This window comes from Lissotriton helveticus, chromosome 7 (assembly GCF_964261635.1).
Source record: "Lissotriton helveticus chromosome 7, aLisHel1.1, whole genome shotgun sequence".
NCBI classification, from domain to species: domain Eukaryota; kingdom Metazoa; phylum Chordata; class Amphibia; order Caudata; family Salamandridae; genus Lissotriton; species Lissotriton helveticus.
The window spans coordinates 1,084,086,767-1,084,111,416 of NC_136068.1; the positions used below are offsets into that span (position 1 = coordinate 1,084,086,767).

At 51.6% G+C, this 24,650-nt stretch overlaps 1 protein-coding gene across 2 annotated transcripts in view; it reads left to right on the forward strand.

The window, feature by feature from the left end:
- RPTOR (regulatory associated protein of MTOR complex 1) overlaps positions 1-24,650 on the forward strand; it is a 2,181,859-nt gene that overhangs the window by 2,104,550 nt on the left and 52,659 nt on the right. For both annotated transcript variants that reach the window (XM_078654105.1, XM_078654106.1), the window contains one exon: positions 24,237-24,353. In XM_078654105.1, coding sequence (XP_078510231.1) covers positions 24,237-24,353 — 117 coding nt within the window. The remainder of the gene's footprint in view (positions 1-24,236; positions 24,354-24,650) is intronic.

Genomic DNA, 24,650 nt, shown 5'->3' on the forward strand with positions numbered 1-24,650 from the left:
TGACGGTGCTGGGTCTTCTGGCATCCTGCATCCTGTTTGTAACACATGCATGCCTGTATATGTGGGCTCTGCACCTTAAATTCCAGTGGGTACAGCATCTAAGGAATCTCCCCAGCATGGCACAGATCTCGGAGGGAATTGAAAAAGATCTGCAGTGTTGGTTGACAGACCCCTATTCAATCACCGGCAGTCCCCTCTCCCTTCCCCAACCAGATCTGATAGTGAGGACAGATGCGCCACTCCTCTGTCCATCACCACCCCTTGTTGTAAATAATTTTGTCCACCCTAAGCGTGGAAGGGTATACTCAGATGTGAGTCCCTTGCTCATTGCACCATCAGGATTCAAGCAAGCCGGGCCGAAGACGGCTGAAATGCCAGAAACCGGTCCCCGGTAGCTTGTTTACTTCCCAGTGTAAGAATTGGCTTTTGTAGTCTGGTCTGCCCTGTTCCCATGATGCACTGGGCCAGGGACCGACTAATTTGCATACAGCCAGGTTCTGAAACTGGGATGGTGCAATGAGCTAAAAAACGGTGTTGGATCTAGCCCTGATCTCTTGACTGGGTGAGAGTACTCTGCTTAATTCAGAGACTCTGTCCATCACCACCCCTTGTTGTAAATAATTTTGTCCACCCTAAGCGTGGAAGGGTATACTCAGATGTGAGTCCCTTGCTCATTGCACCATCAGGATTCAAGCAAGCCGGGCCGAAGACGGCTGAAATGCCAGAAACCGGTCCCCGGTAGCTTGTTTCCTTCCCAGTGTAAGAATTGGCTTTTGTAGTCTGGTCTGCCCTGTTCCCATGATGCACTGGGCCAGGGACCGACTAATTTGCATACAGCCAGGTTCTGAAACTGGGATGGTGCAATGAGCTAAAAAACGGTGTTGGATCTAGCCCTGATCTCTTGACTGGGTGAGAGTACTCTGCTTAATTCAGAGACTCTGTCCATCACCACCCCTTGTTGTAAATAATTTTGTCCACCCTAAGCGTGGAAGGGTATACTCAGATGTGAGTCCCTTGCTCATTGCACCATCAGGATTCAAGCAAGCCGGGCCGAAGACGGCTGAAATGCCAGAAACCGGTCCCCGGTAGCTTGTTTCCTTCCCAGTGTAAGAATTGGCTTTTGTAGTCTGGTCTGCCCTGTTCCCATGATGCACTGGGCCAGGGACCGACTAATTTGCATACAGCCAGGTTCTGAAACTGGGATGGTGCAATGAGCTAAAAAACGGTGTTGGATCTAGCCCTGATCTCTTGACTGGGTGAGAGTACTCTGCTTAATTCAGAGACTCTGTCCATCACCACCCCTTGTTGTAAATAATTTTGTCCACCCTAAGCGTGGAAGGGTATACTCAGATGTGAGTCCCTTGCTCATTGCACCATCAGGATTCAAGCAAGCCGGGCCGAAGACGGCTGAAATGCCAGAAACCGGTCCCCGGTAGCTTGTTTCCTTCCCAGTGTAAGAATTGGCTTTTGTAGTCTGGTCTGCCCTGTTCCCATGATGCACTGGGCCAGGGACCGACTAATTTGCATACAGCCAGGTTCTGAAACTGGGATGGTGCAATGAGCTAAAAAACGGTGTTGGATCTAGCCCTGATCTCTTGACTGGGTGAGAGTACTCTGCTTAATTCAGAGACTCTGTCCATCACCACCCCTTGTTGTAAATAATTTTGTCCACCCTAAGCGTGGAAGGGTATACTCAGATGTGAGTCACTTGCTCATTGCACCATCAGGATTCAAGCAAGCCGGGCCGAAGACGGCTGAAATGCCAGAAACCGGTCCCCGGTAGCTTGTTTCCTTCCCAGTGTAAGAATTGGCTTTTGTAGTCTGGTCTGCCCTGTTCCCATGATGCACTGGGCCAGGGACCGACTAATTTGCATACAGCCAGGTTCTGAAACTGGGATGGTGCAATGAGCTAAAAAACGGTGTTGGATCTAGCCCTGATCTCTTGACTGGGTGAGAGTACTCTGCTTAATTCAGAGACTCTGTCCATCACCACCCCTTGTTGTAAATACTCCTGGGATGGGGCGGCTACCTCGGGGAGGTGGGGATCAGAGGCCCCTGGTCTGTCGGAATCCGGACTCTACATCAACATACTGGAGCTCTGGGTGATCCAGCTGGCTTTAAAAGCCTTTCTACCCTCCATCAAGGGAAGACTAGTGCAGGTTCATGGATAACACCAGTGCCAAGTGGTACTGCAACTCACAGGGCTGCTTGGGGTGGTGGAATGTTTGTCAAAAGGCCCTACATCTCTGGGCATGGCTGAAACATCAGAGCATATCCCAGGTGGTTCAACACAAGGATGACGGACTCATCCGGAGATGACTAGTGGATCACAAGTGGTATCTCCATCTGGAGGTGGTGCAAGATCTCTTTCAGTGGTGGGGAGATCCTTGGTTAGATCTGTTTGCCACTGCCGAGAACACGCAAAATCAGCGGTTTTGCACGCTGGAGTTTCCAAGGCAGCACTTACTCGGCTACGCTTTTCGTCTCGAGTGGAGCTCAGGTCTCCTGTAAGCTTTTCTGCCCATATCACTCCTGCCCAGAGTTCTCAAGAAGATCCGAAACGATCGGTCTCAAATCATCCCTGTGGCTTCATACTCGACATGGAGAGTCTGATATCCCGAGCAACTGAGCATTGTCATTGATCCTCTGATTAGGCTGTCCCTTCGGGAGGATCTTCTCTCACATTAGCAGGGGAGAGTCCTCCACCCGAACTTCTCAATTCTCCGCCTTCTTGCGTGGAGATTGAGCGGCAGCAGTTGATAGCTTTTGACCTTCCTCCCGAAGTCTGTAATGTTATTCTGGCAGCCAGGAGTACCTCCACCAAGACAGGATACGCCTGCTGTTGAAAGTAATTTGTATCCTGTTGTACAGAAAAGTGCATTGATCCACTTTCTGCCTCTCTTTCTGATATTGTGCTTTTTATTCTTACCCTTGCCCAGCAGGACTCTGCTTTGAGTACTCTGAAGGGTTATCTTCCTGCTCTGTCTGCCTTCTTGCGGCTGCCCTATTGCAAACAGATTTCTGATTGTCCTTGTATGTACGTTCCCCCTTCTCCTTTTATTATGCCTCATTTGGATCTTAATTTGGCCCTCACATTCTTGATGTGTACGCTTTTCGAGTCTCTTCACAATTGTCCCCTCCGGCTGCTCACAATTAAAACTGTCTTTCTCGTGGCAATTACATCTGCTTGGAGGGTGACCAAGCTGCAGGCTTTGTCATCCAAGCCTCCCTTTTTCTCGATTTATCCTGACAAACTGGTGCTGCACACTAGGGCCTCTTTCGTGCTAAAAGTGGTCACACCATTTCATGTGGGCCAATCTGTCACTTTTACCCACCTTCTATGTTCCTCCACATCCTTCCAAAGAAGACGGGCGACTCCACCACCTGGACCTAAAAAGAGCCTTGTTGTTCTTGGCTGCACTGAAGAGTTCTGAGTTGCCGACCAACTCTTCGTGTGGTATTTTGGCACAAAGAAGGGTCAGGTGGTGCAGAAGTGCACCATCTCGCAATGGGTCATAATCTGCATCAAGATCTGCTACGCAATGGCAAAGAAGCAGCCTCCTGAAGGGTTACGAGCTCCTTCCACCAGAGCTAAAGCTGCGACCATTGAATTAGCATGCGGAGTTCTGGTCCTGGATATCTGTCAGGCCTCAACGTGGGCATCTCTGCACACATTTATTAAACATTATTGCCCGGACAGTCCGTTCCGCAGGGATGGGCATTTCGCCCGTTCAGTCCTTCAGGACTTCCTAGTTTAAATTTGTCCGCAGACCTTCCCCTGGTGATGGTATTGCTTGAGTATCTATTCAAAGGTAAGGAATCTGTGGCTAGAAATCAGATGAACAAGTTACTTACCTTCGGTAACGCCTCATTACCCCTGCGCGTAGGTAAGCGTTGTCGTGCGACTATGCGTACATCGTTGGCGTCGTAGTCGCCAAGATGACTTCGCTGGAGCTACTTAGACGAGCCCACGCGCGCAGACATCAGTTCTTTCTTTTTCGGCGCCAGCAGTCCTTCAGTCCTGGTGTGTAGGGATGCCCGGTTTTAAATCTTGCATGGCTTGTCCCCGCACGATGTCGGTGACGGACTGGCACCTTGAGTGTCTCTACTGTCTGGGGCATGACCACGACTCCGAGTCGTGCCCCGAATGCCGTGCCCTGGCTCTGAAAACTTTGCGGGAGCGGTCCCGAAAGTTGCTGGAGGCGGCTCACCATCATTCGACGAAGTCTTCGCACTCGGAGTCAAGTAAGGCGAAGCACAAAAAGCTGAAGAAGTGATGTCGCTCTTCGCCTTCCGCTAGCCTGTTGCGCGACACGGCTTGGGGTACGTGCGGCACAGCCCCCGCGGATCCGGCGGAGCCTACGCAGTTGCCGATAGCCTACCCGCCCTTTCCGGGTCCATCGGCGACTTCAGCCCAGCTGCAGGAGTTCCTGTCAGCCATGGCACGCATCTTTGGCACGTTGGACCCCATGGACTCTGACTGGGGGTCCTCGCTCTTCGACGTCGTCCGCTCCAGCCCCAATGTAGTCGACGACGCCGGTCTCGACGCTAAGAGACCCCATGGATCCATGCTTGGACCCCAGCCGACGTTGGTTTGCTTAATATGATCTCCGCCGACGGTGCCGGCCGGCTCCCCGACCGACGCCGTCCCCGGTGAAGGAAGTTTCAAGCAGTGGCATTTCCGAAATGCGCGTCCGCACTTTCACTTTTGTTGTCATATTTGTGATTTGTGGTGTACTGTTTATGTATGATCGAGGCATATGAGCTGCAGATTGTACACTATGCATAGATCGCCACCTAGTGTTGGGCCCGGATGTTTGCAGTTTGTTGTTGTCCTGAAAAGTTCTTTGGAAGTCACAAGATAGGTGACTCCTCCTTAGGACAACATTGCGCATGGGCATCGGCTCCATCCCCTGATTGTTTTTTTCCGCCATCGGGCTCGGATGTATCTCCTGCGCTCTGGTTTGGAACCAAGTTTCCTTCGATGCGCAATCCTCACCCAGTTCAACGGTATTGTCTCGATCGCGATCTACCATGCAAAATTCAACTAACTTCGAAATCTTCGATTCCGGTCGTCGACGAAGGCCTTCAGGCCTAGCTAGGCCTCACTTTCTGGCTCATGGAAAGGACGCCATTCAAGAAGTGTCCTCAATGTGGGTCGAAGTTTCCCCACACCGGCCTACATGAGGTGTGCAACCTGTGCCTTTCACCGGAGCACAAGGCCAAAGACTGTTCGGCGTGTGCCTCATTCCGCTCCAAGAAGACGATCCGGGACCGACGAGCTCGCAGAACTATGGCTCGCTCGTCAGCTCCGATTCCCGGCGACATCTTCTAGGAGGGCTTCAACGTGCCAGAACACCAGCATGCCAAAGAGAGTAACGGATCATCAGATGCCGAAGACTCCGACGTCGAGGAGGTCACGCCAGCTCAACAGGTCGTAAGTAAGACCGTCGACCCCACCCCTTCCTCGACACCATCTAAAAAGGCTTCGACCACACCCTCGCGCTCGGGTGCACACTGAGAGACTGCTTCTAACGCCCCGCCTTCGGGCCCGGCAAGGAAGACCATAAAGCATTCAGGCGGCTCGGGCTCGAGACAGCCTACTTCCGGTGCCGACCCAGTACCGACACCGGAGAAAAAGCCATCTTCCTCTTCCACCTCGACCGTTGCTTAGACACCCAAGCATACGGCGCAAAAGACTGGCAGCGGTTCGTCGACACCGAAACCGCACTCGGAGGCGAATAAAACATCCACCAAAGCTCCAGACTCGCACGTATCGGAGCCGAAAAACCCTCGGAACCGAAAAAACAGGTTCCCATAAAAGACACTTCGAAAGGGCACACTCCTAAGCCAACTGCCGCCTCGATGCCTAAAAAACCTACGGAGCCGAAAATTTCGACGCCAAAGGATTTATCAGGCTCACAAGAGCTTTTTACACCGGATCCACAACAAAAAACCCTTGTAAAAGATCCCAAAACTGGACAATTGACTCTCAGCTCCAAGAAGAGACCACTTGAGGCGCCAGCACCTCCTCCCCCGCAAAGAAGAGAGACATTGCAACCTCTCCATTAAGGGTCCCTTCTTCTCCACCCCCCATGCTGTTCCTACTCCTACACCTCCTCCACCACAGCATTCACCTACACCCTCTCCTAACCCAGACGATGCTGTACACAGAGACTCTGATTATGAAGGTGGGGGTGCACATTACCCACCGCACACTAATAGTCCCCCTCAGTCACCTAATCCATGGGATGATTACAACACCCCTGATGTGCTCTATGTCCCACAGGATGATGTCTATCCTTCCAGACCTACCCCACCAGAGGACACCATAGGTTTTAACATGCTAGTCCAGAGAGCTGCACAATATCATTGGGTGGACTTACACACTGATGCAGTGGAGGAAGACTTCCTGTTAGACACTTTTGACACAATACAAAGGTCTACGGCCATCTTGCCAATGCTTAAGGGTGTCATCAAGCACGCAACAGAGGTCTTTAAAGATCCCGTTAGAGCTAGGATCCTCAATCCCTGCATTAAGAAAAAATATAAAGCTGCCCCTGCAGACCCAGCTTATATTAAAGGCCCGGCACAATTAGATTCTTTGGTGGTATCCAATGCACGTAATTGTGCTAATTCCCAACCAACAGGTGAAGCCTCACGACCAGACAAAGAATCTAAACTCCATGACGCTTCTGGCAAGAGAACTGCGGCACAAGCAGCTAACATCTTGCGCATTGCCAACACTCAAGCCTGGCTGGCAAGATACGACCGGGCACATTACGACCAACTAGAGTCCCTAATGCAGCACCTACCAGACAAATACTAAAACAGGACTAATGAACTTATACAGGAAGGTAAAAATATCATCAATACTTCCATCCGTTGTGCCCTAGACGCTGCAGATACTGCCTCAAGGGCAATCAATACCAGCACCTTACTACGCAGGCATGCCTGGCTACGCATTTCAGGTTTTAAACCTGTGGTGCAAAACTCTATACTTAATCGGCCATTTGATGAAACACATTTATTTGGCCCAAATGTTGACGTGTCTTTAGAAAAAATGAAGAAAGACACCGACACTGCAAAATCAATGGGAGCCTTGCAGCAGCAAGCTCCCAGACGTTCTTTTTGTCGCTCATCGTACAGAGGCAACACAAGAGGCTACTCCTCAGAAAGTCCCTCCTCTTCCTACAAGACCACTGGCCAATCCACATTCACCAAGGGCTATCAGAGAGGGGGTTACAGGGGTAACAACAACAAAGGCAGAGGCAAAAACAACACCTCCCGCTCTGCCTCCACCCCTACCCAATGACTTTCCTCCCCTTCCCCCCAACATTCTACTCCTGTGGGGGGAAGACTCCAACAGTTCCTGCCTGCATGGATCAACATCACATCAGACAGGTGGGTGCAACAAATTATTCACTCAGTTTACTGTCTAGAATTAACATATGCCCCCCCAAACATATCACCCAAACAGCGTCCAATGTCACAAGAACATCTGTCACTGTTAAAGCAAGAAGTGGTATCTCTGCTAGAAAATAGTGCAATAGAACAAGTTCCTCTGCACCAGCAAAACAATGGGGTTTACTCTCTATATTTTCTAATCCCAAAGAAGGACGGCTCTCTAAGGCCTATTCTAGACCTCAGACTGCTAAACATATATATACATGTAGACCATTTTCACATGGTCACACTCCAGCAAGTCCCTCCTCTCGTCACAAAACGACTTCCTGGCTACTCTAGACCTCAAGGACGCATACTTCCACATTCCCATTCACAAAGCTCACAGGAAGTATCTCAGGTTTGTAATAGACGGGCAGCACTACCAGTTCAAAGTACTCCCATTCGGAGTCACAACAGCACCAAGGGTCTTCACCAAGTGCTTGGCAGTGGTAGCAGCGCATCTAAGAAGACAGCACATCCATGTCTTCCCGTACCTCGACGGCTGGCTCATAAAAGCCAGCTCACACAATCAATGCGTAAAACACACTCATACCACCATCCACCTGCTCCACGACTTGGGGTTCACAATAAACCACACCAAGTCTCATCTACAGCCATCCAAAGTACAACAGTACCTAGGTGGCACAATAAACACCTCCACAGCGCTGGCCTATCCCACCCCAGCAAGGATAGCCAGCATGCAAACTCTCCTAGCAAAGTTTCAGCTACAACACTCACTCCCAGCACGAGTGTTCATGCAACTCATAGGGATGATGGCCTCTTGCATCTTCATAGTGCCCCATGCAAGACTTCAAATGTGTCTGCTATAAGAGTGCTTATCACGTCAATGGAACCAGGCTCAAGGTCTATTAACAGATCTAGTATTGGTAGACGGTCTAACTCATCGCTCTCTGCAGTGGTGGAACACCAAGAACCTTTCCAAGGGACGACCGTTCCTAGAGCCAGTTCCCCAAATAATCTTGACTGCGGACGCATCGCTCTCCGGCTGGGGAGCCCACCTACTGCAACACACCATGCAAGGCAGGTGGACACCGCAACAAAAATTACTATTCCTAGCACTAAAAGCTTTCCAGAAGCAAGTAGCAAACAAAGCTGTGTTAGTCCGCAAGGACAACATGACAGCAATGTATTACATACAGAAGCAAGGAGGCACGCACTCCCTGCAACTATCTCAACTAGCACAAGAAATATGGAGGTGGGCCATACCTCAGAACATATTCCTTCTAGCCCAACATGTCCCAGAGGTACAAAATATTATAGCGGATCTGTTAAGTCGTCAAACACAACAGACCCACGAGTGGGAACTTCATACGCAAGTTCTTCAGCCATTCTTTCAGAGGTAGGGACAACCTCAGATAGACCTCTTTGCTACCCACTAAAACGCAAAAGGCCCAAGCTTCGCCACCAGATATCCACACCCACTGTCCAGAGGCAATGCGATATGGATGAATTGGTCAAACAGATTTGCGTACGCTTTTCCACCTCTACCACTCATGCCACTAGTAGTATGCAAACTAAAGCAGCAATCTCGGACGCTCATCCTAGTTGCTCCAACGTGGGCCAGACAAACGTGGTACACCACTCTGCTACAACTGTCTGTGGTACCACACCAAAAACTGCAACTGTCTCCACACCTCTTAACACAGAACCGTGGAGAGATCAGACACCCGGACCCAGCTCAGCTCAACCTTGCGATCTGACTCCTGAAGTCCTAGAATTTGGATATCTGAACCTTCCTCCAGACTGCATGAATGTCATTAAAGAAGCTAGACGTTCTACCACTAGGGCATGTTATGCAGCCAAGTGGAAACTATTTGTAATTTATTGTCATAACGACATTAATCCTTTATGGTTTAAATCTTTTATTGGGTTTTCAAAACAGGAAAAACAAACAGACCACATTTCCCCGTCAGATGCGATAGTGTTGGCTTTTGCATTTAAACCCCCAGGGCATACGGTAACAATTATGTTGACAATGACGTAAGTGGAGGATTCTTGCAGCGGGGAAACCCAGTCTGTAACCCCTTCCCACGTCCTTGTCCACAAAGCAAAGGAATAAGTAAAAGAACATCACCACATCCCTTAAGGTAGGCCATAGGTCAAACATCAGCCCTTAGTCTTGCGCCTGTGCGGCTGGACCTTAGGTTTCTCGAGTGGTGTTTCTGCAATGCGAAGCAAGCGTAAATAGCGAGGACAGCTCAGTTCCCTAAATTCCCCCTTGAGAAGAGTCAAAAATGGTCGCCAAAGTGCTGCGAATTCCTCTCCCCTCCCTTCTTTGGCCAAGGTTAACTTCTCCATCCCCAAAATCATCCACAGCCTGTGGAGCCAGCCGGTGTATGGGGGTGGTTGAGGGGTCCTCCAGTGCGCTACTATGTTCTGGACGGCGGCCCCCAGCGCTATCGCCATGAGTCTCCCTCTCCTAGACTTCAGGGGGTACATCAGTGCATTGGGGAGTCCAAGCAAAATATAAGCGGGGAATCTGGGAAGTTGGGTGTCCAAGTGGGAGTCTACCTCATCGAGGATCGAGTTCCAATAGGGTTGTAAGCGGTCACAGCTCCATATTAAGTGCTCTTGTGTGCCGAGTTCCCCGCATCCCCTCCAACAGCGATCACTAGTGCGGGGATCCCATCGGTGTAGGCGGTCCGGTGTGTGGTACCAGTAGGTGGCCACTTTGGTCAGGGTTTCTGTGAGACCAGTGTGGTAGGCCGAGTGCCTGGCTCTATGGTATATGCCTTCCCATTCCTTGTGTGTGAGTTGTCTCCCCAGGTCCCTCTCCCACCTGACCCTCCCTGCATTGTATGTGTATATGTTGGTGAGGAGGAGGTGCTGGTACAGGTCGGAGATCAGTTTTTTATCTGAGGTGCGCGTCAACAGCCACTTTTCGTACGGGGTGAGGAAGCGCTGTGCACCGGGTTTGACTGTCCGCTGTAAGGCCCAGTGGCGGACCTGCAGGTAGGGCAGGCGGTCTGCCTCTGGTATGCCATAGTCCTCCTTCACCTTCCGAAAGAGAAGGATGCCGTTGAGATCGAACAGGTGTCCCAGTTCTCTACAGGGCGAACGTCTCCAGGCAGCAAACGCCTTGGGGTCCAGACCCGGGGAGAAGTCAGGGTTATCGAAAAGTGGGGTCATCGGGGAGGGGAACGACGTGAGGTCATGTTTAACCGCTAGTCTGTCCCACACGTCCATCACGGTGCTCGTGATCTGTGATGCATAGAGATTGGGGGACCTGTGACATCGCGGTAGAAATGGAAAAATGGAACCCCCTGAAGGGGCCTGCCCGCCACAGCTTGGTCTTGAAAGAGCCAATGCTTGCCCGACTCCAGCCGGTACCACTCCACGAGGGTGCGGAGCTGTGTCGCTTGATAGTATAGGGCGAGGTCAGGCACCCCAACTCTGCCGTGTGCGGGGGGGGTATTGCGATCGCATGCTTAAAGCGCGGGCGGCGACCGTTCCACACAAAGCGTGCCAGGTCTGACTGTGTCCGCTAGAGCCAGCCCGTGGGGGGGCGCATCGGGAGGGTCTGAAACACATAGAGGATCTGTGGCAGCAGAGTAATTTTAACGGCCACTATCCATCCAAGCCAGGAGAGCGAGTGTCGTTTCCACCTCCGGAGTTCGTCGCTGAGGCGCGAGCGGAGTTTGGTATAATTGGCTTCGGTAGTGGCCTGAACGGTAGGGGCCAGCAGAACTCCCAGATAGGGGATAGTAGTGTCGGACCATTGCAGATCAAACTCGCTTTTGGCCTCTACGAGTGTGTCTGGTGACAAAGATATGTTTAGTGCCTCTGATTTCTCTAGGTTAATTTTAAAACCCGAGGCTAATGCGAAGGTACGAAGCTCAATAAAGAGCGCCCGGAGGGATTGCATCGGGTTTGTCAGGGAGAGCAGGATGTCGTCCGCATACAGACTTATCTTATGAACGTCACCACCGAAGGGAATGCCTTTGATGAGGTTATGTTGCCTGATCCGTTGCGCCAACGGCTCCATATAGAGGGCAAACAGGATCGGGGAGAGCGGGCACCCTTGCCTGGTGCCCCTGCTAATTGGAAAGCGCGGGGAGGTATGCCCATTGACCCGGACCGTGGCATTAGGCTGGCGGTAGCAGTTCATTATGCGATTACGGAGCGTCTCTCCCATCCCGGCCCGCTGCAGCACCAGCTCCAGATATGGCCAGTGCACTCTATCGAATGCTTTTTCGGCATCGATAGTCAGCAACATGCAGTCCAGCCGCCGCCGCGACCCGGCCTCAATGAGGTGGAGGACTCGTTTCGTATTGTCGCTGGTCTGTCTTTGGGGGATGAAGCCTGCTTGGTCAGGTTCCACCAGCTGCTGCATATAAGGTGCCAGTCTATTCGCTAGGATGCCCGTGTAGAGCTTGAGGTCAATGTTTAAGAGGGAGATCGGCCTGTAGGGACTACACCGGGTGGGGTCATGGCCGGGCTTGGGTATAACCGATATCGCCGCTTCTAATAGATCCGCGGGGATGGCACCGGGCTGGTCGAATGTATTGAAGAGATCCCGCAGCAACGGGGCCACCTGATGGCAGAGGGTTTTATAAAAGGCCGCCGAGTAGCCGTCAGGGCCCGGCGATTTCCCCAGTTTGAGGCGAGATATCGCCGAGATCACCTCCTCCAGCCCAATGGGTCGATCAAGGAACTCCGCTTGTGCCTCACTTAAGGACGGCAGCTGCGCTCCTCCTATGTAGGCTTGGCCCGTCTGCGTGTCCAGCGGGTCTGCGGTGTATAATTCGCTGTGAAGTCCCCAAAGGTCGCGGCGATGGCGGCGTCGTCAGTGACAAGGTCACCCTGACTAGGCCTGATGGTACGAATGCCCTGTCTTTGGCGTTGCTTCCACAGTTTACTCGCCAGGAGTCTCCCGCAGCGATCCCTCCCAGAATAATACGCGTGTCGTAGGTGTAAGGCTGCGTATTCGGCCACATCTTGGTCCAAGGCCTCTAACATCTTTCTCTCCTTACAGAGTTGGCGCCACGCTCGGGCCGCCCCGGTGCGCTGATGCATCTGCTCCAGCTCCGCCACACGCTGGGTGAGTTCCGCCCGCTTTTGAGCACGATCTCTATTGTTAGCTGTGGCGATGGAGATGAATTCCCCACGGAGGACCGTCTTAAGTGCGGCCCACTGGGTGGCCTTGGTCGTGTCTGTGTTGGCATTATGAGTAAGAAACTGGGCGATGGCGGTTTTGATCCGCTCCACTATAGCAGGGCTCTGGAGCAGGGTGTCTCTTAGGCGCCAGTGCCGCTGCAGGCCGGGTGTGGGTGGGAAGAGAAAGGAGGCCAGCACCGGAGAGTAATCCGACAGAGAGGCCGGGAGGATGTCGACATCCTTTGCGCGGGGCACCAGCTGTAAGGAGCATAGAAAATAGTCAAGTCTTGCGTAAGACTTGTGAGCGGCTGAGTAGTAAGTATATGCTGTGGTTTGTGGGTGGTGGTGCCTCCATAGGTCAACAAGGCCCAGGTCGGAGAGGTGAGTGTGGCCTATCCCGGAAAGCGTCCCAACTTGACCACTACGTTGGACTGAACGATCTACCGTGTTATGGAAGACTAAGTTGAGATCGCCTCCTAGCAGCAAGTGTGGTTGTGTGTTAGCTGTGGCCGATTCCAGTGCTGTGTGTAGGAATTTCTCCTGTCCTTCATTGGTGCATATATAGTGCCCACTAAGAGTGTGTGCCCGGCAATGAGAAAGCGGTGGACCAGTAACCTGCCCTTGATCTCAGCTTCCTTCTGCATAACCCGCCCTTCAAAGGATTTGGACACTAGGATCGCTACCCCCGCTACTTTCTTGGTTGCCGACGAGAACAACTGCAGAGGGAAGGACCGCGACTTAAGCCGATGCTGATCTTTGGGCAGTAAATGTGTCTCCTGTAGGAGGCATATATCTGCAGCCGAGCGCTCCAGGAGGGAAAGTATCGCCCGGCGTTTGATTGGGTTATTAAGTCCCCTCACATTGAGAGAGAGGTTAGTCAATGGGCGTGACATCCTAAGTGTTTAGCTGGGGTGGCGCCGCGCTGCACTCGATGTGTGGTGTCCAAAGAAAATCAGAACCCCCCCACCGTGGACAAGGAGGACCCCCCTACTCCCTTCCCTAGACCCAAACTCCCAGCCTTCCCTACCCCCGCCTTCGCGCCCCAATACCCAACCCCAACCAACCATCCCTCCCAACCCACCACCCATCTCCCAACACCCAAACTTTTAGAACACATAGTCCCAGTCCTGTCAGTCCATACAGGGCCGTGGTAAAGTTACAAATTGGGGTCATGTCCGGCGGCGTCCATCGTGGCCCCCCGCCCGGCACCCCCCTGCCTGTGAGCATGGTATGCGTGATGAACAACCCCCCCTTCGGGTATATAGATTATTTAGAGGGTGACGTCTCCTTGGCCACCTGCGCCACCGCCGTCGCTCTCTCTTGTGTGATGATGTGGGCCTTGGGTTTTAATCGTCGTGACGGGGATCGTCTGCGGCTCACTGTGTGCCTTCCATCTCTAGAGGGCCCCTGCGAGGCCCGCAGCGGTGTCACGTCTTCCTCCCATTCAAGTCCCAGAAGAGCACAGGTGTCTTTGAGCGAACGCAATTGATGTAGGGCCCCATTCCACTTAAATATTAGCCGGAACGGATGGCCCCAGGAATATGGGACCCCCTGTTGTCGCAGGAAATCCGTTGCTACTTTAAATGTTTTCCTCTTTTGTAGTGTGATAGCGGAGAGAGATCCTGGTATAGAGCGGCAGGGTGACCCTTAAATTGAAGCGGCTGTGCCCGTCTGGCCTCTCGAAGAATCCTCTCTTTGAGTGGAAAATCCGGAAGAAAAGCCAAAATGTCTGGCGGCGGGGCGGTAGCCCGCCTGGGGAGCCCCACTCTGTGTGCTCTGTCAATCCGAATGAGAAAGTCAGCAGGTTCCCCCAAGATGTGCCGGAAGAGGTCCTGTAGGTAGCCAGTGACATCCGCCCCCTCCTCCTTCTGAGGGACCCCCCGGACCCGTATGCTATTGCTTCGAGAGCGATTTTCAAGGTCCTCTGCATGGGCCTGAAGGTCTAGTTGTTGATCTGTGAGTCTCAGGACTTCCTGTTGGAGCAGTTCGATTTCGCCGCTCCTGGTCTGGTCAGCCTCTTCAATGGCCATGACCCGGTCCCCCAGACCCTCCACCTCCCTTCGGAGCTCCCTTACCTCCCCGGCCACCTCCTTTTTCAGGGACTTGAAATCCTCTCTGAGGGAATTGAACAATGTCTCCAGGAAGGACCTGGTGATGGGCACATGGTCCTCGGTGACTCTGGCGGCGGTCTTGCGGTCTCAGGAGATGGCGGTTCTTTGCCAAGTTGTGTTGGGATTTTGCCATCAATTCCGGGAGGGTCTGAGTCGCTTTCCTCCCCTTGGGGTTAGCCATGTCGTGCTCGGTCGCCGGGGCAAGCTCGCTCCCGGACCTCCAGATGGATAGGGAGAAAGGAAGAGGTCCGGGGGATACACGCGTGGAAGCAATTTATGGGGCGGGGAGGCAGCTCCGTCCACGCGGCTCCAGGCGCCCGCCAGGGGACAAGAGCGCCGGCCACGTGGAACCCAGACAGTAGGTAGGGGCGGCTAGTCAATCCAAGCGCCGGGGCGTGCCTCCCGGCCGGGCCGTAACCCTCGTCGTCAGGCGGGCCCTAGGTGGGCAGCCGTGCACAGTGCAAGCGTAGGCCGGGAGGTCAGCAGCCAGGGGTCCCGCTAAAGTGCCCGCGGCCCCACCACAACCTCAGCAGCACAGCATGGCCCGCGGGCCTATCCGGGCACTACACCGGGAGCTTGAGTATGCCCCCCGAGATTCTTCTCCAAGACCCTCTGCCGCACTCCTCACCTCAGACCCTGGGTCGCTGCATCCCCTCTGCTGCGGAGGTGTTCAGACACCGCACCCCCTTTGCGTTCGTTCATCGCGCGGAAAGTCGTGTACAGAACTGATGTCCACGCGCGTGGGCGCGTCCTGTAGCTCCAGCGACGTTATCTCGGCGACTAAGACGCCAGCGACGTACACGGAGCCATACGACGACGCCTACCGACACGCAGGGGTACTACTGAAGAAAGGTTTCCGGATCCAATCTGACACCTGGGGGTTATTCTAAGGTAAGGAATCTATCACTAACTAATGTTTCTTACAGATATATCATTACCGAAGGTAAGTAACTTGTTCGTTTGGGCTATAGAGGCTCAAAAAAATTGTTTAGGAGAGACCTGGGCAGATATCAGCTCGGGTGGGACGAAGTTGGATATTAGTATATGTAGTAGGCTGGCTAAGTATATGGTGCACACTTATTTAAGTGAAACACCTTGCACTAACCCAGGCAACCCTTATGGTGATTTTAGTAGTTTTAGACAACCATAGAAAGTCCTCTAAGTGGTAGCTGGGGAGAGAGCAGCCTTCAGGCTTATCTTGAAGGAGTGTTAAGCAGCTTGTTTTACCAGATCTTATCATGTAGTGTAGCTCAAACGAAAAAGAACCACACAGTGTATATATAAAAAAAAGTCTAATTAGTACACAACACTCACTAACACATTGGTATATCTCCTACCCGGAGATATAAGCACAAATGCACAATAATGCTTCAATTGCAATAGATAAGTAAGCACAAAATACAGTGGTCTCCAGGGGGAGACCAAAACATATACTAAAGAAGTGGAATGCGAACTGCAGCCGAAGTCAGGACTTGGACCAGGATTCTCAGGTGGGCTGGGGACACAAGGAACCACCCATGATAAGTGCCCAGGAACCCCACGGAGGCTGTGTGCAGAGTGGAAACACAGCTGCGTGTCCAATAAAAGTCAAAGGGGAAATCACGGTTGCAGTTTTGAAGGAGGAGGACCACTCGGAGTGGACCCTGAAGAAACCTTGTGGAAGACAGAAGGTTGGAGATTCACCCCAACCGTGAATACCCCACAAACCAGGGTACGTTCACCAGGGATGCCGGATGCATAGGTGTGAAGTCACGTCGGAAACCGCTGTTGACCACAATGGAGGACTTCATGAAAGATGCCGCTGGTGCAGACTGTGCAGGAGTCCGGTGTTATCCAAGGGTGGATTCTTGAAGTGAAGCGCCTGCAAGCACTGAGACAGAGTCTATGCAACTCGGAGGTGACCAGGATGCACGGAAGAGCAATGCCCACCGATGACGGAAGATGCAGGATTGATGGTGGTGACCTTGTCGCTGCAGATGTGAGGACCAGGCGATGCTGAGGAAGACCAGGAGCCATTCACAAGCTGTCCCATGCCAGAATTTGGGAACCAGCGGTTCAGTGTGCAGCTGGAGTACCAACAAGCCTTGGCAGCTGCAACAGGAGTCGCAGGAGGCCCTTAAGCAGCTCATCAAGAAGGAAGGCCCATGGTTCAGAGGATGCAGTAAAAATGCTGTACTTGACAGGAAAAGATGCTAGAGGCTCGAGCGTCTTGTGGCCCAAAGATTTCCGGAGTGCAGAGACAACAAGGTTTGGCAACGACAAGTCAATACAGTGTACAGGGGTTCAATCCCAGAGGTTCTGTCATGGGATACTGACCTCAAAATGGCAGAGAGGACAGGTCAGACATCGAGGGAGGTGCAGAACCACCACCTGTGTTGTTGAGCTTTTCAAAGTTCATGGGACATCAGGAGCAGCACACCGGGCAGCTTAAATGCGGTGCCTGCAGATGCAAGGGAGTGACTCCTTCACTCCAAACGATATTACTTTGGGTGTCCTTGATGCCCGCAGGATCCTAGAAGAAGCCCAGACACAGACGATGAAGAAGTCTTGTAGAACATCGAGACCAGCAGCAGCAGGCTTCCTTGATGCAGTCTCGGTTCCAGGCGAAGTCCAAGTGTTCAGACGGTGGAAGTGTGAAAGGGTTTTAGGCTTGAGTCTTCGCCGACGATGAATCTGAGGACCCACCCACAGGTAAGCCCTTAAATACCTTAGCAACGGGGTTAGAACGAGTCAGGGGCCCCTCCCAGAGGAGGGGCTAGACAGAGGGGAGCATACTCCCATGTCCTTTGTCCAGTTTTGGCCAGAGCAGGAGCCAAGCACTCCCTGAACTGGCTCAAACCGTAGTATCTAACTGGTCCAATTGGAATGTGGGCTGTCGCACTCCGATGCGTAAACACGTATTCGATTTTCTTTTGGGTAATGGGTGCCGTTTTGGTAAACCCTCCTGGGTGTGAGGGTGTAATGATACAATCTGTGTTTGTTCCCGTAGGAATACTGTCTCCAAGTAGGCACACCAGTGTGCCTACTTGGAGACGGTATTCCTACGGGAACAAATGACGAATGCATCAAACCGTAGTATGCAAGAAGGGCGCCAGATGTTCCTTTCAAAGCAGTCAGGGGCGCTAGCAAGCGCTCCCACCCCAGCCCAATACACTAAGTCCTGTCTGGGAGGTGGTCACAACTCCATGTAACACCTATTGTTCTCCCTTCCCCTGCTAGAGCTCATCAGCAGGAGTGCAGAATCATGTCTGGGGCGGCAGCAGTACTAGCTTGCTGGCAGACACTGGAAGGGTGCTGTTGGGAGTACTGGGGGCTTTCCAGAGGAGCCCACCTGTGCATGGAATCATACCTGCAGCGCCAGTAACGTGTTGTGGTATGATTCCAACATGTTTGATTCCAAACATGCCCAGGTTCGGCACAGCCACTACATAGTTAGCCATCACTTAATGACAGAAGGCCACTATATGTATTAAATTGGCTAGCCGCACTTACAAGGCCTGGATAACCGACTCCAGGGTTTGTAGGGGTGTCCTGCTCATGCAGGGGCACCCACACACTTATAACGCAGCACACTGCCTTAAGGATTGAAAGGCTTGCCTGAGGGGTGACTCATAGCTTTCAAGTGTAGCGACCTCAGATATAAGAAAACGTATATCTGTTGTAACTGGTGCTAACACCAGCTTATACAAGCTGCAATGGCATGCCTGTAGTTATGTTATGTTATGTTACGTGAATTTGTACTGCGCACAGCTGCCCCAGCTAAGGGGCGTCCTGGCGCATGGCAAGGCAACACGCAACAGCCACAGGAAACACAACAGCTAAAGAAAAGGAACCAAGTTAAAATAAGAAGGTTTTAATAGCCTTACGGAAGGAGAAAAGATCCTCCAACAGCCGAATCTCCACCGGGAGGGAGTTCCACAGTTCGGCTGCTTTGACCCGGAAGGAACGACCACCAACACGGCACAACTTATAACGAGGGATGATAGTAAGAGCTTGGCCCAAAGATCTCAAAGGCCGAGTGGGGACATACCAGGACAGGAGGTCCGTAAGAATTTGAGGGGCCGTACCCTTTAGAATCTTAAAGGCCAGGCACAGTACCTTGAATTGAATTCTGGCCCTAACTGGCAGCCAGTGCAATGCTTTCAAAGTACTGGAAACGGGGCAGGATCTAGGAAGACCAACGATTGCTCTAGCGGCAGCATTCTGCACACATTGGAGGCGGGTGACTTCAACCAGGTTAGCCCCCACCAGGAGAGAGCTGGCATAATCCAGGCGCGATATAACAGTCGCCTGTATTACCAACTGCCGGGTGCGGGGGTCGAAGAACTTCAGGACTGGTCGCAGAGCCCGGAGGATTCCAAAACAACAGGCGGCCGTTTTCTTCGTGTGCCCCACAAAACTGAGAGTGGGATCCATCCACACTCCCAGGTTTTTTAATTCCGTCACCGGAAGAGGGGCCGACCCAAGCTCCGAAGGCCACCACCTGCCCCTCCAGAGATCCGCCCTTCTACCGACAATCATGATCTCGGTCTTCTTCGCGTTGAGCTGGAGACAGTTGGCCTTCATCCAGCTTGCCACCGCCCTAAGTCCATTCTGAAACCTGGGAGCATCTTGGTCCGCATCCCCGCTGATCGTAACCGCTAGCTGGGTGTCATCGGCATATGACACCATGGTCATGCCCCACTGCCTGACCACCTCAGCCAGCGGTCTCACGTATAGATTGAACAACGTGGGACTCAGCGAGGATCCCTGCGGCACTCCCTGTTTCAGAGGATGGAACTTGGACTGGAACGGTGGCACCGCAACGCTGAAGAAGCGACCATCGAGGAAGGACCGGAACCACTGGAGGGCAGACCCGCCCACCCCAAACTCCTCCAGGCGATGCAACAGGATGGAATGAGAGACAGTATCAAAGGCGGCGCTTAGATCTAATAATACCAGCGCCGCCGTCTGTCCTGCATCCATCACTGTGCGAAGATGTTCAGCCATGGTGAGAAGGGCGGTCTCCGTGCTGTGACCAGCACGGAACCCGTTCTGGGTGGGGTCTAAGATGTTAGGTCGAGTGAGATGGTCGGAAAGAACCTTGTTCGCATGGGCCTCCACGACTTTAGTCGGCCAGGGGAGCAGGGAAATAGGCCGATAATTTTCCAGTTTTTCCGGGTCCAAGGAGGGTTTCTTCAAAATAGGAGAAACCACAGCCCGCTTCCAACTGGCTGGAACCGTACCCGAAGCCAGCAAGATATTAATCAGGGAGAGTACCGAGGTACGACCCACAAACAGCTGGTCTCTAAAAAGAGCTGGCTTAAGCGGATCAGCGGGCGACCCGGATTTCACCTGCTGAGCCAAGATGTCAAATCCCTCAGATGTCAGCGGGGGCAACACATGAAGCAGAGAATCTCCATAGATGTTACATAGAGTACCTACCGGTGGCCTGGTGACAGGGAATGTTAAGTAGATGTTCTGAACTTTTTCTAGGAAGTACAGGGCAAGAGCCTCACAATGCGCCGTGGAGCTCGTTGTTATAGCCGAGGCCCGCTTTGCCACAAGGTCCTTCATCACTTTGAAGATGGTTTTTGATGGATTAGGGCTATTGCCGAACTCCGCAGCGTAGAAAGCTGCCCGGGCCCGGCATATAGCACGATGGTAAATTTTAACGGCAGCGAGGTAAACAACCTTCTTCCCGCTGTCGTACATCTTCCGCCACTCCCTCTCTGCTCGCCTACAACTGCCCTTGAGTGCGCGTAAAGCACTGTCATACCAAGGGCTTGACTCCCTGGAGCTGATTTTCCTAGCCGAGATGGGAATCAGGGAATCAAGTGCCTTAGTAACCCAAGAGCAGAACCGATCGTAACCTGCATCTACGTCCTCCAAAGGTCCCAAAGGCTCTGCCGCGAGGACTCGATGAAGGTCCTCAAGTCTCAATTTACTCCAGTGCCGTGTGGAGACCATCCTTACGGGAGCAGAAGAAGAAATTCCCGGCAAGGGGACATGGATGGCCACCGAAGAATGGTCCGTCCAGCCGAGCGGAGTAACGGCCATAACAGTGGCCTCTGTCAAGTTCGTAAAAAACGGATCTAACGTATGGCCGCCTACGTGTGTGGGGTGCAGCACTACTTGTTGGAGTTGAAGAGCCTCCAAATCGGCTAGAAAACTGCACACCGTAGGGATATTCTGATTCTCAAAGTGGAAATTGAGGTCCCCCAAGATAGAAAAATTAGCACACCCCAACGCCAGAGAACTTACAGCGTCAGGAAAGGCAGCCCTAAATGCCACATCGCTTCCCGGAGGGCGATAGACTGCCATCCCTGAAAGGGAGAACTGAGGGTTAACCAAGATTTTAAAGACAGCACTCTCGCAGCCTGCGATGTTAAGGGCAGACCAACAGCAAGAGAGACTAGATCTCACTGCGAGAGCGTTGCCCCCTCCCCTAGTCAATCGATTCAGGGTGAAAACCGAAAAATCAGAGGGGAATGCCAGATTAATGATGGCCGTATCGTCATCCTTCAGCCAAGTTTCCGTAATAGCCACAATGTCAGGGGCCTCATCTCGTATCGGGTCCCTAACGGCTTGGTGATGTTGAACTAAAGACCTCGCGTTAAGGCTAAGGATGCGCAGAGCGTGAGCCTGATGGCTGCTACACGGAGCGACCGGTGGAGCCTCCTGACAGATCTTAACCGGAGAGTCCACCGCCCACTGGCCACAGGCGCACTGATAAGGGCCACTGAGCGGGTGTATAGGTGCATGTATACATCTCGGGACAGAGTGTCCTAAGGCCCGCAGCATGGCGGCAGAATATACAAGCATAGCGCAAACCCGTGTAGCCGAACCTGAGGATGTGAAAATACCTAAAGGCCGCCGCGCCCGGCGTGTCCTCAGCGCGGACGGGCGCAGACGGGCAGGACTCAGGCACGACTCCGGCTTAGCGACGGCGTCCCACTGCGCGATCCCGCTGCGCGGGAGAGGACGACTTTAAGTAGGCGAGGCGATTAGCATACCGAGCGTAGAGACGCTCAAAGATGGCGCCCGTGGAAGATCTGGACAGCCCAAGGCAAGATGGCGCCCACCAAACCAGCCCCGTGACCCGGACCCGCCAAACGGCGGTGCGTTTACACTTCTATATGCAGGTGAGAGGGCAGGAGGGTGTTCCCAAGCAAAGCGCCTAAAAACAGGGGAAAGCGAAAATCAAAATAACACAGATAAAAAACGGGCAGTTAAAATAGACAGCGCAGCAGCAGCGCGACCTGCAACAAAGCCAGTACCTTGACCAGGATACTGGTGTCGAGTCCGCCTTAAGTAGGCGAGGCGATTAGCATACCGAGCGTAGAGACGCTCCAAGATGGCGCCCGTGGAAGATCTGGACAGCCCAAGGCAAGATGGCGCTCACCAAACCGGACCCGGACCCGCCAAACGGCGGTGCGTTTACACTTCTATATGCAGGTGAGAGGGCAGGAGGGTGTTCCCAAACAAAGCGCCTAAAAACAGGGGAAAGCGAAAATCAAAATAACACAGATAAAAAACGGGCAGTTAAAATAGACAGCGCAGCAGCAGCGCGACCTGCAACAAAGCCAGTACCTTGACCAGGATACTGGTGTCGAGTCCGCCTTAAGTAGGCGAGGCGATTAGCATACCGAGCGTAGAGACGCTCCAAGATGGCGCCCGTGGAAGATCTGGACAGCCCAAGGCAAGATGGAGCCCACCAAACCAGCCCCGGGACCCGGACCCGCCAAACGGCGGTGCGTTTACACTTCTATATGCCGGTGAGAGGGCAGGAGGGTGTTCCCAAGCAAAGCACCAGTTTAAGTGGTCTCTCATGGATGGCACAATACATGCTGCAGCCCATGGGAGACCCCTGGTGTCCCCATGCACTGGGTACCTCAGCGCCATATACTAGGGACCTATAGGGGTAGACCAATAGCCAATTGTGGAGGTACATAAGTATGTACCATAGTTTATTTAGGGAGGAAGCACAGTGTCCTGATTAGCGGCATCCCAGTTAGACTCGCCAAAAAAATTGACTAACACCTTCAAAAAGTGGGGGTAACCATGAAAGTAGATCCTCACTACTTTTAGTTGTCATGTTCGGTGAGAAGAAACAAAACTTTACATTAAAAAAAGACGAAGAAAGATGGAGCTAGATCGGCACCATGTTGAAAAAGTGGGACAACTAATGGACTCAGTCAGAAAGGATGCAAACGATTGAAAACGTCACATAGAAGTATCTTATGTGCAAATCTGCGGAGCAATATGGTAGATCAGAATGAGGCTATAGTAGAACACAACAACATACATCAGCAACAAGAAAGTCCAATACATACATCAGTAGTATGGAAAAACGAACTACATAGATAATATTTGTCTGATTTGCAGAACAAAACATTTCAGTACGATCATTGAGGTCAGTCGTGTTCAGTTTCTTTATCTAGTGTATCTGTCGAAGAAATTATTGATTACCTTGTGTCAGTAAAATATTGATTTCTTTCAGTTATTTCCACCTAAATTTGGAAATAGTGTGGCTCTGTTCCTTGAAATGTGGAGCTTCAGTCAACCTTTCATTTCCTGTGGTGGTTTATTTATTTATTTATTTATTATAAGTTTTGTATAGCGCCAGCTGGACCGACCCAAGGGTATCGGAGCGCTTCACATCAGTTACAACAATGTGCCTTAGCGGCGAAGGCAAAATCCACATCTGGACAACTTATGAGCATTGCAAATAACAGTACCATACAGATCATTAGGTCCACAGGGGGATGCTATGATCTTCCCCTTCAGTTCAGGTGCACTCAAGGAAGAGGACTTGGAATAAAGTCTGGAATTTCGGGAAGTAGGAAGTCGTTCTAATGTGGGGGGGGGCGTTCCAGATCTTGGGTGCATTTCCCGCAAAGGATTTACTTGTAGATAAGATAGACACTGTGATAAGTTTTCCCAATGTATATCAAGTTGCAAGACCATTTTAACAAATTAACACAGTTGGAATTGTGACAGCTATAAGTGCCTCGAATGGAAATCTTTTTGCCTGGGCAGGGGGTCGAGTGTAATTGTGTTTTCTCCTATAATAGCATGACAGTGATTTGGTTTAGTTTATTTGGAACTAAATTGTATTTTCACATTTTTGATCACTGATAAGCGAAGTGCTTTTCTACAATGTATTTGGAAATTGGGTTCGTATTGTAGAAACGGCCAATATTTCATAATGATTTTCTTGGTTAGAATATTTGGAAAAAGTACTACTCATTAGTTTTTGGTGATGTTTTTAGGCTTCCACCGATCTTGACTAGATATTTGTCCACTATATTGATAGGTTTTCCAGTACTGTTAGGGTATCCACTTTATTTGAATTCAGAGGTTACATACATAACATGGGATTGCTCTCCACCCACTTTCCCGTGGAATTTGCTATTGAAAATTAAACATTGTGTGGCAGTTTGTAAGTTTCTGGTATGGCCATGCTTAAGTTTTTCATAAATTCCTCCCTCTTGATTGAATTTTTTACTTTTTTTATTTTAGTTGTATTTGGATATTCTTGCCTTGCCTTTTTATAACTTTCCACCCTTGATTTCACAGTGTAAATGGTGATGTTCGCTTCTTTGATCCCCGGATGCCTGAGTCTGTGAACACACTACAGGTGGTGAAGGGACTGACAGCCCTGGACATTCACCCACAGGCAGACCTCTTTGCGTGGTAAGCAGTCTTTCTTCTTATCAACAAAGTTTGTATGCTGAGAAAGGATGAAATGTGCTGCCAGTGTATTATGGCAGTTAGAGTCTCCATTCCAAAGCCAACACCTTGTTATTGTTAAAGGCGTCAACCTGGTTATTAAGCAGCGTCTGTGCCGTTGGTATGGTGGTAAGGTGGGTCTCTAAAAAGGCTCCATGCTGTGTGGTGGGACCTGCAGACCATTGTGGAGAAGGGTTAATAAAATGTCTGCCTTTTTATCCTGAGACTTGGGTAAGAATGATGAATGACAACATTTCAATT